The sequence below is a fragment of the Anabrus simplex genome, chromosome 7 (genome assembly GCF_040414725.1).
Source record: "Anabrus simplex isolate iqAnaSimp1 chromosome 7, ASM4041472v1, whole genome shotgun sequence".
NCBI lineage: Eukaryota > Metazoa > Arthropoda > Insecta > Orthoptera > Tettigoniidae > Anabrus > Anabrus simplex.
Window position 1 is genome coordinate 112,763,733 of NC_090271.1, and position 19,079 is coordinate 112,782,811.

Consider the following 19,079-nt stretch of genomic DNA (forward strand, 5'->3'; position numbering starts at 1 on the left):
AATGTTTAATAATAATAATAATAATTGTACCGGGCGGTACACCTCCACGCCGCTAATTCAAATATTGCGCCAGTTGAAACTCCTCTACAGGAGAAAGCCTGAACTTTAACAAACTGTATTAACTCACCAGTTTTTCCGAAGATGGCTCTGTGTGAATTTGGATGTGTTTGGTGGGTAACTGATCAAGAAGTGTGGACGTTCTCTACCAGATGTCTCTACTAAAAACTATGATTACGCACTCTGGTGCGAAGGAATGAACTTTCTTGAAGAAATTTCGAATTCATAAGTTTTGTTTTTACTATATTTTGTTCTGTGGTTTGTGGGTTGGCAATATAAATCCTTTCTTTCCGCCTGTTTTGAATTTAGCCAATCCCAAATTTCTTTAATTTATTTCCAACCAATCATGTATGTCTTCTCCGACATAGATATGTTGCTCTAAGCTATCCAATAAAGGTGAGGGGGTGTGTATACTCATTATTGAAAGGTCTCGAATGTTCCACGAGGGTATATAAACTGCTGATTTTCTTGTCTCGCGGCCACTTCAGTAACATCTCTCTTAGCGTGTGAATATGTAGCAGGGGGCGGGAAGCGCCTCTTTCTTCAAGCAGCAGTTCATCCACAAGGTAATGGCCTGTTAACATCTTCAGTTCTTGCTAGCTCAGCAGTTTAACTCTCGGGGAAGGTTCGAAACCTTTAGTATGTAACCTACCTTTTAAAATGTAAATTCTCTTCCGTCTATGTAAAACATATACATTTCTTTTGCTGTAAAGCGGGGATAGAGAGTGCTTTACCCTCTCGAACTCCCCTTCATTTGGAAATTGAGGTGACTACGTTCTCATAACCGTTTTTTTTTTCTCTTCCTTAAATTATTAAAGTTTTCTCATACGTGTCACCTCCCTAGCTTGGGATTAGCCCCTGTATGATCGGCCTAGTGCCTCTTAGGTTTTAATAACTTTGTGTAGGAGTGCATGTTTTCGCCTCCTTTCAATTTGGTATTTTGGGCCATTTAATTAACCCAGTGGTTTTTGTTTTGTTTTTTTCTTCATGTGAAGGCCCTGTAGGTTGGGTACAAGATACCCCTGTTTCACTGTATGTGTGCCTTGAGGGCAGTTAGGAGTGAAGTTTGTTGTGGCCTTGGATAGGCTCGTGAAGTTGAGAGCGGGGCTGCTCTTTCCTAATTTGATCTCTGCGTGCCTCTAGGAGGCTTAACATTGTAAGGAGGGGCAAGTGCTCCTTGGTATGAAGGGGTTTTCTGCTCTTTGGTAAAATGTGGTTGTGAGCTGAGGGCTCAAGGAATGTAAAACGGGGCTCGAAGCCCAAAACTTGTAACGACTGTAATGTATAATTTCTTAATTTGTTGATTTGCTACTTGGTACCTGTTACACTTTTGTTATTTGTTGTCATTTGTTGATTTTGAAAATAAAATATAACCTTTGTTAAAGTTTTAAATTAACTTTAATTTGGTAGTTGAGACCTATTCCAGCCCGCACCTTCTTTCACCTCTGCTGTTCCACAGATACCTCGGAACAATAATAATAATAATAATAATAATAATAATAATAATAATAATAATAATAATAATAACAATAATAATAATATTAATAATAATAATAATAATAATAATAATAATAATAATAACAATAATAATACTAAGGAAACACTAGGAATAAAGCACATGAAGGGGAAGTGTTGCGTGCCGTTGACCTGACCAGGGTGGAGGGCATGACGTAATTGAGGGTCAGTGGACTAACAGCCGTTTGGATTCGAGCCAATGAAAGAGCAATGGTTTTTCAAACGCCTCACATTGCATGTTGGAGTGGAGACAAAGCAGGGCTTCATCAAGAATAAGTTCCAGATTTCAAATTCCTAGGTTTTTGGACAGAAATAAACATAATATTTCCCAATATTGAGTGTGACTTGATCGAATCTGATGACGTTCTTTTGAGAACGAGACATGCCATTCGTTATTTAATAGTGTGAATTTTTCCTTATTTAACCAACCTCGGTAGCTGCAGTCGCTTAAGTGCGGCCAGTATCCAGTATTCGGGAGATAGTGGGTTCGAACCCCAATGTCGACAGCCCTGCAGATGTTTTTCCGTCGTTTCCTATTTCCACACCAGGCAAATGCTGGGGCTGCACCTTAATTAAGGCCACGGCCACTTCCTGTCCACTCCTAGCCATTTCCTCTCCCATTGCGCCATAAGACCTATCTGTGTCGGTGCGACGTAAAGCGACTTGTAGAAAAGAATCCTTATTTAATAGTATGTTGTTTACAGGTATGTTATAGTGTAATATTTATTCTGAACGTCTGTATTCCACAGACTGAAAAGCTTTTAAGTTACATTTAACTGAAAGTCGACACTGAAAAGAATGCCTTCCTTCTTAGCAAATTATTCGGCCAGTCAGGTAAATAACGAAGCCAAACACTGAAGTCGTTTAGAAGCAAAATCATTGATCATGATCATAATAAGTTACATATATCAGGAAATCAGGAAGAATCAAGTAATATTGTCTTCCATGGGAGACTACCACCATAAATGGAATACTGCCTCCTTGTGAAGCAGAGACTAGTCACTATTTTAATAATAATAATAATAATAATAATAATAATAATAATAATAATAATAATAATAATAATATCTAAACTTACATCAATGAAGTCTTGCAGGTTGTTCTTGTTTATTTCCTGGCCATTGAAATATAGTTTCTTCATCCCATCTGCCACTTGTTTCGATTCAGCAGATCCTGATGGTAGATTCAAATCCTTCGGCACGAAATTTTCGAAGTTGTCTCCGCCCCAGCTTCTCTCTCTTAAGGGGAACGCTGTTGAAACATAATACTTTCTGTGAAATAATTTACTGTTTATAATAATAATAATAATGGCCACAGGTGCCTGGAAAAATTAATTAGGCCTACATGTACCCCCCAATCATGTTCAGAAACCAAAATGATTATAGCTGACACGGGAAAAATTTAACGAGAACACATACATTTCAAGAAATTAAATAATAATAATAATAATAATAATAATAATAATAATAATAATAATAATAATATATTAATAATAATATTTCACGTCCTACTGACTACTTTTTAATGGTTTTCGGAGAAGCCGAGGTGCCGGAATTTAGTCCCACAGTATTCCTTTCACGTGCCGGTAAATCTACCCACACGAGGCTGACGCATTTGAGCACCTTGAAATACCACCGGACTGAGCCAATATCGAACCTGCCAAGTTGGGGTGAGAAGGCCAGCACCTCATCCGTCTCTGCCACTCAGCCCTGTCCAAGAAATTGAATCTGTATCCAGATGTTATATTTACGTCAATCATAATCAATACAGCTGCCTATGAGGTTGAAATAAAAGGGAGAATTGCTATGGCCTAAAGTGTTGTAACAGCTTTTACAGTTATGGACAGATTGTTCTATCTCTCTCACTTTAAAGTCAATGGTGGTTCGGATTCCATATTCCTCTACGATGCTGAGACGGGAACTGTTCGTTTTTACGAAATAACTCGACGCCTTTGGAATGTGGGGCTAGAGAAAGATCCTTACTATTTATGAGACACCTTTCTGCACCAACGATTCTATTTGTAAGGTGGTGCAAATCAATATCAGGTTATTACCTACATGTAAACAGAGAATTCTACAGCTCATATTGCATGACGTTTAGAAGAAAATCTAGAACAAATCCTCATTGCAGATTATGTCCCTGTAAAGGGAGTTGGACGTACATCACGAATCGAGTAACTGGGGAAACACTCTTTTAGGCAGGGCGACTGGCACAACATTGAGAAGGGTGGAGAATATTGCATCGTAGTCTACTTGAGATCACGATCTGCAGTATCGAACGAATGGTGAAAAAGAAAATCGTGTTATTTATTAAACATCCTCCCCATTGCTACAAGAAGATAGGGGTTTGAAAACCCACATGGACAGCCTGAAGAGGGTTTTCCGTTTTTTTTTTTCATTTTCACAACAGACAAATACTGAGGCTGTATTTTAATTTCGGCCACGCCGCTTCCTTCTAACTCCTAGCCCTTTCGTGTCCCATCACGGCTATAAGACCTATCTGTGTCTGTGCGACGTAAAGCAAATTGTAAAAATAAAAAATAAAAACACGTGAAAGGCAACGCCAGGTCCTGAGCTGAGTCTGGCACTGTTTTCACTTACTTTTGCCAGCAGGCATTTTTGATTGTAATTCATGAGCCGGTCCTGTCTGGCTCTTATTCATACGCTGCGGGTTCTATTCACAGCCAAGCTAGGGATTTTAACTGGATCTGAAGGCTGGACTCAGTATACATGAGAACAATTGAAGAGCTATCTGACACGTAGATAGTAGACCCCGTCAAAATACTTACGTGCTCAACCGTACTATACAGCAAGAATAATTTTGAGACAGCTGGCAGAACTACACATAAATTACTCAAAGGCGAGTCAAACAAAGGCACATTTTTAAAGGTATCTGAACTCCACATAATCGTTGGTACAACCCAATTACAACAGCTCAGCTTGAGAGAAGTGTTCGGCGTTGAAACGGGTTCAAGCCCTTTCTGTGAAATACTATATATGATACAATATTAAAGTACAAACAACAGAACATATACTAAAGGGAATATTAGATTACGTAAAGGAAATATACGATTAGTAAATTAAGTCTTAAAAGAGATAGATGAATATTGTTACTTAGGTAGTAGTATAAGCTCATATCAAACATGTAACTGTGTATTAGGATAGTGGCTTTGAAGACTTTCATGTGGAGCGTGGCAGTGTATGGAAGTGAAACATGGACATTAGGTAGTACACAAAGAAGGAGAATAGAAGCTTTTGAAATGTGGAGTTACAAAAATATCCTGAGGTTGAGATAGGAGACTGGATGACAAATGAGGAAATACTGAACCGAGGTGTTGAGAGGAGAGGAATTTCATGAAATTTACCAGAAGAAGAGATAAATTGATAGGATACATCTGGAACACCCAGGATTTGTTCAGTTTGTTTTAGAAATGAAAGCGGTAGAACAAGACATGCAGATGGCAAACAGATTACAGTAAATGTAAGATGTAGTAGTTACGTAGAAATGATAAGTTAAGCATAGGATAGAGTAACATGAGGAGATGCATCAAACCATTCTACGGAATAATGACCCAATTCACACAACCACCACCACCACCACCACTACCACCACAACCACCAACAAGATCAACAACAGTAAGCTGATGCTTGTTGCTTGCTTGTTGTTTAAAGAGGCCTAACATCTAGGTGATCGGCCCACAACAGTAAACTATCCATAACATTAGCAAGATACAAGACAAGACAAAACAATATTTTCGATGGTAACTCATTTAACCTGTTGACGTAAATACCTGGCCACTGGCAACGAATATTAACATCTCAGACCCAAGAAAGAAATTAATATGCTAAGAAAGTTCAAACGTTTTGTTTCTTGCCGTTAAAATAATAACTGTCTACCTTTACTGCACTACACTTATTATAAGGACTCGTGCGTCGTTCATATAACTGCCCGATTAAAGTCAGGTATACATGAACGACAGTGACTACGTAGCCAATGGAAAGTAGTAGTATCACGTGAGTACAAATGGTCTCGGAACTTTAACCGTATTATTAAAAGAAGCGCGTTGACAGTTAGGGCTGGAGGCAGGAATATTGCACGTGCCATTGCATGGTGTTGCCACATTCCTTTCACCTTACTTTTGCTGTCGGCTCACTTATTCGTTCGTTCAGACCGCTGTGTTCTGTTGTACTAACTCCTAAGTGAGAGGTTTGGCAACTCCAGGCAACACTAGTCAGCCAGCAGGCTTATCTCCATGGCAACCGCAGTGGGTCCGCCCACGTTTCCATGCCAACCATACCTCCTACATCCTTCTCCCCACCCAGGCAGGCAGTAAACCGACCTCCCTTAAGAACAGTCATAATGTATCTTTCAATATTACGACTGTAAGTGCGTTAGCCTCTTCTTCCTGAGTGGTTTCAGTACGTGTGTTCACAAGACGCACGGCAGTTCTGGAGAACAAAGAAGTAGTTCGCTGTGTGATGCACAGTTGTAAGGTTCGTTTGAAAATGCAGAGCACGAATTGTTCTATGCAGTACAAATATGAGTGTAGAAGATTTCAGCAAAGAATATTTTATTTTAAAAGAACACGGCATTAAATTTTGAAACTCAGATCTTTAACAGCCACTGAAATATCCAAAGTCATAAAAAAACACCAAGAGAGACCATCAACATCCAATATGTACATACATACATACATACAATATCATTATAGACTGTTATGCCTTCCATGTTCAGTCTGCAAGCCTATGAGAATTTACTAAACGTCGCCACAATCCTCGATTTGCAACTAGTGGTGTAGCCTCACTTAGTTCTATACCTCTTATCTTTAAATCGTTAGAAACCGAGTCTAACCATCGTCGTCTTGATCTCCCTCTACGTCTCTTACCCTCCATAGCAGAGTCCATTATTCTCCTACGTAACCTATCCTCCTCCATTCGCCTCACATGACCCCACCACCGAAGCCGGTTTATGCGTACAGCTCCATCCATCGAGTTCATTCCCAAATTAGCCTTTATATCCTCATTCCGAGTACCCTCCTGCCATTGTTCCCACCTGTTTGTACCAGCAATCATTCTTGCTACTTTCATGTCTGTTACTTCTAATTTATGAATAAGATATCCTGAGTCCACCCAGCTTTCGCTACCGTAAAGCAAAGTTGGTCTGGAAACAGACCGATGTAAAGATAGTTTCGTCTGGGAGTTTACTTCCTTCTTACAGAATACTGTTGATCGCAACTGCGAGCTCACTGCATTAGCTTTACGACACCTTGATTCAATCTCACTCACCATATTACCATCCTGGGAGAACACACAACCTAAATACTTGAAATTATCGACCTGTTCTAGCTTTGTATCACCAATCTGACATTCAATTCTGTTGACATCAATTTAGTCTTCGAGAGGCTAATTTTCATACCATACTCATTGCACCTATTTTCAAGTTCCAAGATATTAGACTGCAGGCTTTCGGCACAGTCTGCCATTAAGACCAAGTCGTCAGCATAGGCCAGACTGCTTACTACATTTCCACCTAACTGAATCCCTCCCTGCCATTTTATACCTTTCAGCAGATGATCCATGTAAACTACGAACAGCAAAGGTGAAAGATTACAGCCTTGTCTAACCCCTGTAAGTACCCTGAACCAAGAACTCATTCTACCATCAATTCTCACTGAAGCCCAATTGTCAACATAAATGCCTTTGATTGATTTTAATAATCTACCTTTAATTCCATAGTCCCCCAGTATGGCGAACATCTTTTCCCTCGGTACCCTCTCATAAGCTTTCTCTAGATCTAGAACTATTCCTCTTGTAGCATTTTTCAGTTACCTGGCGCATACTGAAAATCTGATCCTGACAGCCTCTCTGTGGTCTGAAACCACACTGGTTTTCATCCAACTTCCTCTCAACGACTGATCGCACCCTCCCTTCCAAGATGCCAGTGAATACTTTGCCTGGTATGCTAATCAATGAGATACCTCGATAGTTGTTGCAATCCTTCCTGTTTCCTTGCTTATAGATAGGTGCAATTACTGCTTTTGTCCAATCTGAAGGTACCTTCCCAACACTCCAGGCTAATTTTACTACTCTATGAAGCCATTTCATCCCTGCCTTCCCATTATACTTCACCATTTCAGGTCTAATTTCATCTATTCCTGCTGCCTTATGACAATGGAGTTTATTTACCAAAACATTTTAAGCAAGCCTCCAAATATATATTTTAAAAAATAATGTTGCCGAGATTTTGTATGAAGTTCGCACACGCAAACATTCCTTTAAATAAAGTTGAGATAAATAGTCTAGAGATTTTATTTAAAAATAACTAGGAAATAAAATTTTCCGAGAGTCTACTCTAAGGTGAAACGGTATATCGTCGTTCCTCCTTGTACTTTGTTTAAGAAGAGTGTACCACAATTTGTGTGTTCCCTTATGATAATAATTGAAGATGTCAGAACGGTTTTTTCAGTTTTCTCAAAACAGTACAAACCGTTGTGACAATGTTGAGGGGAGAAATACTGACCCGCAACACATGTTTACTTGCAACGAAAATTCGTTGATATAGTTCATGCAATACTGAACCTTTCTGGTCAGATTTCTAAGCTGAAATATTATCACATAGCGGTTTGTCTAGGCGCAACGAAGATGTGTTTGCTGCTGATTCGTAGCAAACTTTATAAAAAGGTATTTTGTTGCATGATCGTATTTGAAAGAAAACGTTTCTTAACAAATGAGGCGCTAGAAAATGTTAACCATGGTATGACTGGAAACCTGTTTGAAAGTTCGATGCACCCATAGTATGTGTCTTACGGTCGATTTACACATCTCCAGGATGTGACGGAGCAGTCCGCGAAGTGGGCACACGACAAAATGAAATATCGTCGCCTTGTAAACGAAGTGAAAAGTTCTAACACCTCAGACGATGCCATTCGCCGTCACTTTCAGTGCTTTTCCATGGGGCCGTGCTGGCAAGTAGTTTTAGCTCATCAACGATATTTTCTTGTTTTCACCGACTTGATTTATCTCTCTCCGCTTTTCCGCACATCTGTTTTCTTCCAGTGCTGCGGTTATCTCTCTGTACGTTTGGGAGAATTTGGATGTAAATTCAGTTAGTTACATGACAGCTACTTCATCATCTAAGAATTTCCACGATTTCAATTACTTTTCCCACTTTGTTTTAAATAACTTTACTAAAAAATATCACAAATTTACGTTAATTTCTCTCCTGTACGCATCTGTGCTGTAGTGGTTAGTGTGAATAGCTCCCACCCACGGAGGCTCGGGTTCGATTCTCTGCTCTGCCACGAAATTTGAAAAGTGATTCGAGGGCTGGAACAGTGTCCATTCAGCCTCGGGAGGTCAACTGAGTAGATGGTGTTCAATTCCCACCTCAGCCATCCTCGAAGTGGGTTTTTGTGGTTTCTCACTTCAATAGCTTAAGTGCGGCCAGTATCCAGTATTCGGGAGATAGTGAGTTCGAGCCCCACCATCGGCAGCCCTGAAGATGGTTTTCAGTGGTTTCAGTCATGCACGAACAAAATTCAATCATGAAATCATGTCACTCACTAATTCATACAGGCACTCAGCCATTCTTTCAGTCATTCAACTCACTCAAAATATATGCTGTAATTGTGGGATAACTCTATAAATACTGATGAGACAGTTAATCACTACGACAACTTAGGGAGGGTAAGATACATGTTTGCCCTAGACTATATAACTCTGTTAACGTCTAGGACAAAATAAATAAACTTAAACAAAAACTAAATTTAGAAATTAGATTGAAATAGTTAATAAGTTTAATTGTAATGTTTAATGATGTAATATACATTTATTGTACCAGGAAAAGTTAATTTCAAGAGCACGAGGTCTTTCTGAGGGGTGCCTAGTCCTTAGGAGATGGTACAGAGAGGGAGGATTGCAAGGCGAAATAATAGATATTATATCTTTCTTTCCTTTATTCAATCTCTGGGAGGTCATCCTATTATATCGCCAAATCACAGATATTTACTAGAAAATAAATCCCAATTTCAACATCAGAATATCGAAAAATCAAGTTGATCAAGTAAAATTCAACTGAAAAATATCTTTCTCAATCAGTTATGTCCATCATAACTTTCACGGCATAAATTAATAATAAAGCATGTTGTAAGTAATTAAGAAATCCTAAAGTCTTTTCTATTGGCACTTGCGATTTCAGATTACGCTTTCTACATAAATTAAATAAAGTAAATTTGGTAATTCCTTCTTGCGAACACATCAAACTCAAATATGAAACACTTGAAATTAAATCTGATCTTCTAGTATGAAGTTCTGAGCATTGTCCTATTATTTGTTGTAAATTATTGTACACTTTACGAGTTTATGATACAATTCCACTATGAATGAAGCACTCAAACTGATATTTTAAAGTTCCAATAAATGAGAATATACGACGAGAGCACACTATTATTTGAAAGTCTGTCTTTACTTAAGAGTTGTAAAACGTTAATTTTCCAAGTAAAATATTAAGTAACTGAACCTTTAATATTCTTTGTCAGAGAAGTTCTGTTCAAAGTCAGAATTATATTTTTGAATGGAAGAAACACTGATATCACCTGACATACGCCTTCTTGTTGTGCTCGAACAGTTGAATACTGCTCTGCAAGCAGCAATCTGGAACTCAGCTAACAGCAAACGCCACGATGTTCCATAGTACCACGTCCCTGGAACTGTCCCTCGTAGTACCAAGTCCACGTTGATCTGCATAAAATCTCCGTCGATCTGCGTCTTTCTCCGTCGATCTCCGTCGTCCCGAGTCAGGATTTCTCATGTTACTAAAAGAGTGGCTTTAACACGAGAAAGTCCTACTGACTAGGTTGAAAATGTGCACCATTTGATTTTGCACTGATAGAACTGATTATCACTGTTTCAGTGGCGTATACTGAGGGCTACCATGGCTATCGGTGAAGCCCAAACCTCAATTATTGAGAACGATGGAAGTCCAAGGCACATTATAATGTGAGCATCTGACCCATTGTTCCATTTTCAAAACTTGAAAGCAGTGAGAAAAAACGTCGCACGTATTTCTGAAAGCTAAGCATCGGAGACTGATATCGCAGCCCAGACTCTCGTCCCTCTCCCCTCTACTCATCCCATAGCGGCTTGCTGCTGTATATCGGATAGGAGCTTTGACGGGGCGGGCGGGGGGACTTAGGTGTGCTAGGCTTCGGTCCGTCACATCGCCACTGCTATCAACCATGTGTTACTCTTCGTATATACTTCCTCATCTCATACTTCTGACTTAATCATATAGATAACAGAGTACTGATATTTCACTCCCGTTTCCTTCTACATCCTTGTACGAAGACACTGCAGGGCTTCGGTTATAGGAACTATATAGTTTTATTTTTATAGGTACAACTGCTAAAATGAAATACAATCTTTCAGGTTCTCTTTTGTTGGTTGAAATCGAACCCGTGATCATAGTCAGACACCACCACTGATCTCCCGAGGAAGCTAATAAACCAGTGAACGATGGGTAAACCGCTATAAAATCAATCAATCAATCAATCAATCAATCAATCAATCAATCACCACTGATCTGCATTTAGGGTAGTCGTCCAGGTGGCAGATTCCCTGTCCGATGTTTTGCTAGCCTTTTCTTAAAGAATTACAAAGAAAATTTGGAAATTTATTGGTAAATTATTCCAATACCTAACTCCTCTTCCTATAAACGAATAATTGCCCCAATTTCATCTTGAATTCCAACTTCATCTTCATACTTCTTTCCTACTTTTAAAAACACCACTGAAGCTTATTCGTCCACTTATATCATTCCACACGAATTCTCCACTGACAGTTCGAAACATATAACACAGTCGAGCATCTCGTCTCCTTACTCCCAAATCTTCACAGCCCAAAGTTTGTAACATTTTTGTAACACTACACCTTTATTCGAAAACACCCAGAATAAATCGTGCTGCTTTCCTTTGAATTATTTCCAATTCTTGTATCAATTTGTCCTGGTGAAGATCTCATGTACTGGAACCATACTTTAGTTGGGGTCTTACCAGAGACTGATATGCCCTCTCCTTACATCCTTACTACAACCACTGAATACTCTCATAACCATGTGGAGAAATTTGTAACCTTTCTTGACAACCTCCTTAATATGATTTCCGCAATATACCTTGCGCTGTACTATTCGTTAGTTTCAAGTCAGTCAGCAGTAACAACGTTAATATTACGAGAATTACCTCCAGAAGACCAGAGATGAATGCTAGTCCAGATGTGATGCTCGCCATGTCAGTTATTTCTCTTCTACCAGATTTAAACATTGTGGTAGCTTTAATATACTTTAACTTGCCTTGTGGGTGGGAGCAGTAGAATAACACCCACGATATCTCCTGCCTGTCTTAAGAGGCGACTAATTGGGGCTCCAGGGACTCTTAACTTGGGAGCGTGGATTGGCGACTACGGGGTCTTTAGCTGAGCCCTGGCATTGCTTGTGCCAGGCTCCTCACTTTCATCTGTTCTATCCGACCTCAGATGATCAACTCTTGTTCATTTCAGACCCCGACTGTATTACGTCACGAGGCCTAGGGAGTCTTTCATTTTCATGCCCGTAGTGGACTTTGTCTTTCTTTGGCGGATAACTTCAGTTTTCTAATCGTCGGATCCCCTCTACACCCCCTCCCCTGATTAGTGTTATCGGATGATTACCCAGTTGTACGTCCTCTTAAAACAATATTCACCACCACCACCAGCGCTGTGACAACAATGGTGCGTCACCACATTCTCTATGCGGTCCGTCCTTATGCTAGATAGCTCCTTTGGGAAGAGCTTCCGCATCTCCCTCCATCCGCATGGTCGTTTGCAAGACTACTGTTTATTTATTTATTTATTCTCTCTCGACCGCGCGTCAAAATTTCTTTTTCATTTTATTACCTCCATTTTCCACCTTGAAAACCTTGCAGGCGGCCATGTGCCGGGGGTGACAGTGGCTCTTGAGCGGCAGTGGTCTAGCGTCGGGGATGTCTTGGTATGACCGCGACAGAGTAACCAGTGCCGAAAGGAGATATGGGATTGCCTGGTGGGTTTAGGGAGGTTTCTCATAACTTCTCCTTTACGGAGGGGTGGAAGTAGCTGGCAGAAGACTAGCCTTGACCTCAAGTTATTCTGTACTCTTGTACTAGGCTATGTTCCTGGGTTAGTACTCACTTGTCGGTCATTTGTCCAAACAGGTAGGTCACCACGGGCTGTGAGGCGGGGCGGAGCCTCACGGCACCCCCCCCCCCACCACCACCACCACCAAAGGACACACACTAACACAGCTCTAGTCTCTTTATCTCACCTAGAAAAAGGCTAACTTTGTCGAGCTGGGCTGAGCGATGACCGACCGACCAGGCCTCCAGTGATTTCCATCTCTTCGGATCGTCGATGAAGCACGAGGATGAGCGTCATGACGTGGCTTCAGAAACTGGAAGCAGATTTCTGTCTTGCCAACATCGATGTCTTGATGTAGAGGAACAAGAGCTTGGATAAGAATAGTGAGTATGTTAAATAGCAATGTGTACTACCATGTATTATTTTATTTTCTTGTAAAATAAAGTTTCTCCGTGTAAGATCTTGTTTCCTTATTTTGTTAAAGGTACATTGTACTTATAATATATGGTGCCCGTCATCGTTGAAGGGTCTACCTTACAAAGGCTGCACCACTCTTAGTAATAAGCCATACAAAATACACCCTGGGGTGTACAAAATTCCCTGTACTTGCGGCAAGGTATACATTGGCCAAACATTCCGGTTCCATTGGTACTCGTATCAAGGAACACCAACGTAATATCCGTCTCAATAAGCCAGACAAATCATCAAAAGCTGAGCACGCCCAATCAACGGGTCATGATATGGCGTTCTAAGATGTTCGACTACTACTAACATGTTTTCAGTCCTTCCTTGAAGAAGGAGGTGAGCCTCTTAGACGTTCACGCCTTCTCTCAGACCAGGATATGCTTAGAGAAAGTGAGGGGGTAGGCGTTCGTTGCCTATACTAGGAACTGTCTCGGCATTCAACTTAGTGCAGGAAAATGGAAAACCACGGAATACAACATTCAAGACAGCCGAAGGTCGGGACCAGTCCCTCTCCGTCTCCCGAATTCAGAGGCGTAGAGCCGTGGCCATCTCTCCTCTGCTTAGTTGGCCGGTCGGAATGCAGAGCTGTCGGACCACGAAACAGACGTGGCTACTTCTGGGCCCGGACTCACCCTGCATCCGCCGACCAGATGTTCGAGCTCTAACCCACACTAAACACTATAGATCTGGGATTATACGGAAAGCTGTGGAAATACGTATTTCAACAAGGGCACTCTCAGTCACTTAAGTAATACGCGGTTGCCAGCCATTGAGGATTTATACAGGTAGTTCTCTTCCCTGTCCTTTCACTCTTATTAATTCTTCCCGATTTTTTCCAAATTCGTATTCTCATCACGAAAGCATTCTTAAGTTCAAGTGATTCAAACCTTCATTCATTTTTAGAGAAGTCTTGCTCGTGAACAGACGAGATTATCATTTGAAGACGCAAAGCAAAGTTAGCTGTGAAAAAAAGCCCAAAAGCTTATTATCGTATCTACATACAAACTATTATTATCTGTGTAATGTCATCATCATTCATTGTGCAAAATATGAATCACCAGTATACTGTATTTCAAGGAAAGTGTATCGGTAGATGCAGAGTAGATCTCGACCCTCAAGTGGCTACGGCTGGTCCGTGGACTAACAGCTCTGCAGTCTGAGCGGCCAACCGAGCAGAGGAGGGGTGGCCACGGCTCTCCGTGGCTCTACGCCTCTGCATTCGGGAGGCGGGACAGGGCTGGACCTCACGGATGGCCGCAAACTTCAGCTGTCCTGAAAGTTGTTTCCGTGGTTTTCCATTCTCCTGCACTAAGACGTATGCCGGGACAGTTCCTACTATAGGTCACGGCCGCCACCTCCCTGACCTTCTCCGAGCATCTCCTTCACCGTCACAAATCTCCCGGCCTGAGAGACGGCGTCACCGTCTAAGGGGCCCGCCTCCCCCTTCTGGAGAGGAATGAAAGCATTTTAGTAGTAGTGGATAGTGTGTGTTTGGTGATTACTTACGCTAATGCCTGTATTTCATGTACCTCATCCTTTAATTGGTCAGTTTCATTTGTAAATTGTCTAAAGGAATGCAGTTTATCAAGTTTCTATTGACTCAAGAAGCGTAACTGGGCAACCATCCTAAGCAAAATATGAAAAATTCCAACAATGCTTAGAATGAATGTATTGTCCACAGAAATACAAGCACTATAAAGGGCTTGAAAATGAAACTTGTAAACTCCCAGAGAATTTCATCTTCTACAGTTAGATGGCTCTAACATCGATTTGCTAGCTCACTCTCACGCACTAAAAACGAACCCAGAACTTTGGAAATTTCAGTTTTGTTATTAGTAAACATTTTCTGACAATTGTTTTTCTGGTTCCTCCTCTACTCTAATCTATCAGATGCTTGTAAATATGTTCTCTAGCCAATCAAGACCGTGGTTGTGTACAGAAATCCAGCCTATCAACAGAGTGTGGTTCAATTTAATCAGGAAGCTTCCCCTTACGGAAGCAAGGCATTTTAGGGCCATCTTTTCTGAATTTCTCCAGTGCCTGGGAGTGTGATTTGACCGAGGCCTAGGAGCGGCCTGCTTGAAGAATATCCAGCGATACAAGGTAATGGCAGAATTTTCCTAAACATATGATAGCGCCTGCGGTTAGTTTGAGGGAAAGGTTTTAGCCGTTTTCAAACTCTACATTTTTAAAATCTCGTCTCGGCATTAAAGGTTCCTCCTTTAGTTATCTTCTTGTAGTATGGGATTAATCTCTGTATCTTTGGGCCGTAAGCCCACTTAGATTTTTAGTAATTTCTATAAGGAGTGTTGGAGTTTCGCCTTCTTGCCTTTTGTTAATGGCTGGTTATGTGCACGGTTTTCTCTTTTAGACTTAAGGCCATATAGTATTGGTAATTGTAATTATTCCCCTGATTATCCTGTATTATCAATAAGGCAACTGTTCTTCGTTGCAGCTCAACATGCTCAAAAGGCTTGACATTCACTAAACCAACCATCGCAAAGGGGTAACATAAATTTTTTTGCTATTTGCTTTACGTCGCACCGACACAGACAGGTTTTATGGCGACGATGGGACAGGAAAGGTCTAGGACTGGGAAGGAAGCGGCCGTGGCCTTAATTAAGGTACAGCCCCAGCATTTGCCTGGTGTGAAAATGGGAAACCACGGAAAACCATCTTCAGGGCTGCCGACAGTGGAGTTCGAAGCCACTATCTCCCGAATACTGGAAACTGGCCGCACTTAAGCGACTGCAGCTATCAGCCCGGTATCATAAGTCTAGTGGTAGCCCATGTCTTGGACTCAGCATACGCCACTGCACTGTTTCATAAATAATCACCATTCACTGGATGAGAAATACGTCGGAGCACTGCCTATTATCGTAAATTACGATAATGAGAAAATACACTTCCCTGCACAGTTCATCTTGACACTTACTGCACACTGTTCGTATCGTCAAAAATGACTTTCATTCGAAGCACAGTTTATCATGGCTCACTTTCACAGCAAAGAAATAAATAAATAGCTCTCTCTCTCGTAATATCTCGTAATGTTCCTTCTCACTATCACAGTTCTACAAGTATTCATGTATGAGTCCTATACTTCACAATATCACTGAATTACGAAGTTCATTATACAGTCTATCCACACGGGTTGTTTTAAATGGTACAGTCTGTTACGACGATACGCGAACAGTCCTTCGGCACAAATTAAAGTGTTCTAGGCTTTAATAATACTCAAAATAGTCAGCGTGTTGCAACCTACACTCGTGATATTCAAAGTTGAAACAGTCCAAGACCATTACAATGTAAAGTAGCCATGCTAACTTCAAGTTTGTTATGGTTATTCACACGAAAATTAAGATATTTGTCAAGTTCAAATATTGGTGAAATATTACAAGTCTTATGACTTTGTTGTTATACACACGTTAATTTCCTAAGTTTGAATGTCTGACGAATTGCAAGTCCCACAATTTATAAGTTACTCACTCGTATTCACAGAAACTAAGTGTCAACTTGCAGTCGAAGTTTTATAAGTATTATAATGTTCCGGCAGTATGAATACTGAGTTCGACTCGTCGCGTGCAGCATGACATGCGAGCCAGCTGTGAAGAATGCGAACTGAATTGCTGCGGTCTGGTCCGCTGCTTATATTCCGTACGACCCAAGGCTGCTTGCCACGTCACTGGGGGAAGTGTGATTACATTCTCGCCCATATCTCCTGAATGCCGTGATGGATTTTATTGAAATTGACATATGTTTACGTTCAGAACATGAGCTACACGATGATGTATGTCTCATTTCCGTAACTTAATCGGCTAAAAAGTTAGACATTTTCCTTCCAGTACATTCGAGAGAAAGGCGCACATGTGGCAATGACGTCACCCGCAGGTTCATTGCACGTGACGTATCCAGCTCTCCACGAGGAGCTTCGTATCGCGCTCACACAAGATGTCGGGCATACGAACATATGTTTCTGCCGTTCCTTTTCCATATATTCCGGCAATTAAAAAACAATGTACAGGGCTGGAACAGTTCCTGGTACAGTATCAAAACACGTTTTGGATTACAATAAATGACAAGTCCCTCTCCAGTTTCATATGATCAGAAACTGGGGGATGGGAGTATTCTTCTTCTTCTTCTACTACTTTATCTGTTTACCCTCCAGGGTCGGTTTTTTCCTCGGACTCAGCGAGGGATCCCACCTCTACCGCCTCAAGGGCAGTGTCCTGGAGCTTACAACTCTGTGTCAGGAGATACAACTGGAGAGGATGACCAGTACCTAGCCGAGGCGGCCTCACCTGCTATGCTGAACAGGGGCCTTGCGGGGGGTTGGGAATATTGGAAGGGATATACAAGGAAGAGGGAAGGAAGTTGTCGTGGCCTTAAGTTAGGTATCATACCGGCATTTGCCTGGAGGAGAAGTGGGAAACCACCGAAAACCACTTCTAGGATGGCTGAGGTGGGAATCGAACCCACCACTACTCAGTTGACCTCCAAAGGCTGAGTGGACCCCGTTCCATCCCTCGTACCACTTTTCAAATTTCGTGGCAGAGGCGGAAATCGAACCCGGGACTGCGGGGATGGCAGCTAATCACACTAACCACTACACCAGAGAGGCGGGCGGAGGGGAGTATTCTATTCGTAAAATCTCCCTACGAAGATTCACCTCACTTCATACCCTGTAGAGAAACGGGACAAGGGTTGGACATACACCCTACACTAGACTTGTGTACACCCATGTTGCAATAAAAACTTAGCATGGACATTCCAGTGGAATACATACTTTATTTTAATTTAGGTCCACGTACCGCAGTTCAGGCGTTTTTATCTGTCTAATTACAAGAATCCAGAAAGAGCCTGTTTTTGCTACTAAACGTTCAACCTTCTTCAACAGTACAATAAATTTATTTCTACTCATTTTATTTCGTCGTCTGTCAATTCCTTAAAATTATCCTGGTCATTCTCTGGGTTTTTATGTAGATTGAACCCACTGTTTCTCCGTTTCTTCCTACCATTCATCCTGTATAATACCTGCCAGTTTACCATAGAACACAACTACCGAGTTAACTGCACGGATCTGAAGTGTGAGAACAGATGTTAAAAATTAATGTCCGAAAGGACGGATAAGGCAACGGAAAGCACCGTTATGTCCCGGCCTTTACTGTACTTGAACGGCAACAAGTTTACGACCAGCACAATAATGTGTTCTGTGTGCACCTAAATTCGTGTGTTTTGGGTACCCAGGCACGAGTCCTGTTTGTTACTCACCTTTGGCAAATAGATGTCCTTCGCCATCGTTGATTCCAGCCATGAAGGGCACTTGGTTAAAGTTACCATGTTTGAGGATCTGAAGAGGTTCTTGAGGTAGAAAATCAGCATCCATGGATGGAACAAAAGGCAGCCGTGAAAGACCGTTTTCTTGCTGAAATTAGAGCAACATGCCATATGATAAGTGTGATTCTTTATTCGTACTTGTACAAGTTGCTTTACGTTGCACCAACACAGACAGGTCTTAGAGCGACGATGGGATAGGAAAGGACTAGGGGTGGGAAGGAAGTGTCTGTAGCCTTAATTACGGTACAGCCCCAGCATTTGCCTAGTGTGAAAATGGAAAAGCACTGAAAACCATCTACAGGGCTGCCGATGGTGGGGCTCGAACTCACTATCTCCCGAATACTGGATACTGGCCACATTTAAGCTGTTGAGCTCGGTGATTCTTTATTTATTTAACTGATATTAGCACTAGTTTGGTTGGGCCATTCCGTGGAAGTTATTTACCAAGCTCGCATATAGAGACTCGAAAATAATAAAAAGTTCTCGTCATATTCAACACTTTTCCACATATCGCCGTTACTCAGAAAAACATGTTTTTGAAACAATTCAGCTTAGAACTCTCGC

General features: G+C 41.2%; 1 protein-coding gene across 3 annotated transcripts in view; it reads right to left on the bottom strand.

Moving 5' to 3' along the window:
- LOC136877313 (bile salt-activated lipase) overlaps positions 1-19,079 on the bottom strand; it is a 325,663-nt gene that overhangs the window by 18,756 nt on the left and 287,828 nt on the right. For all 3 annotated transcript variants that reach the window (XM_067151247.2, XM_067151248.2, XM_068228608.1), the window contains 2 exons: positions 18,450-18,603; positions 2,651-2,823 (listed from right to left, as the gene is read on the bottom strand). In XM_067151247.2, the coding sequence (XP_067007348.2) occupies positions 2,651-2,823; positions 18,450-18,603 (327 nt within the window). The remainder of the gene's footprint in view (positions 1-2,650; positions 2,824-18,449; positions 18,604-19,079) is intronic.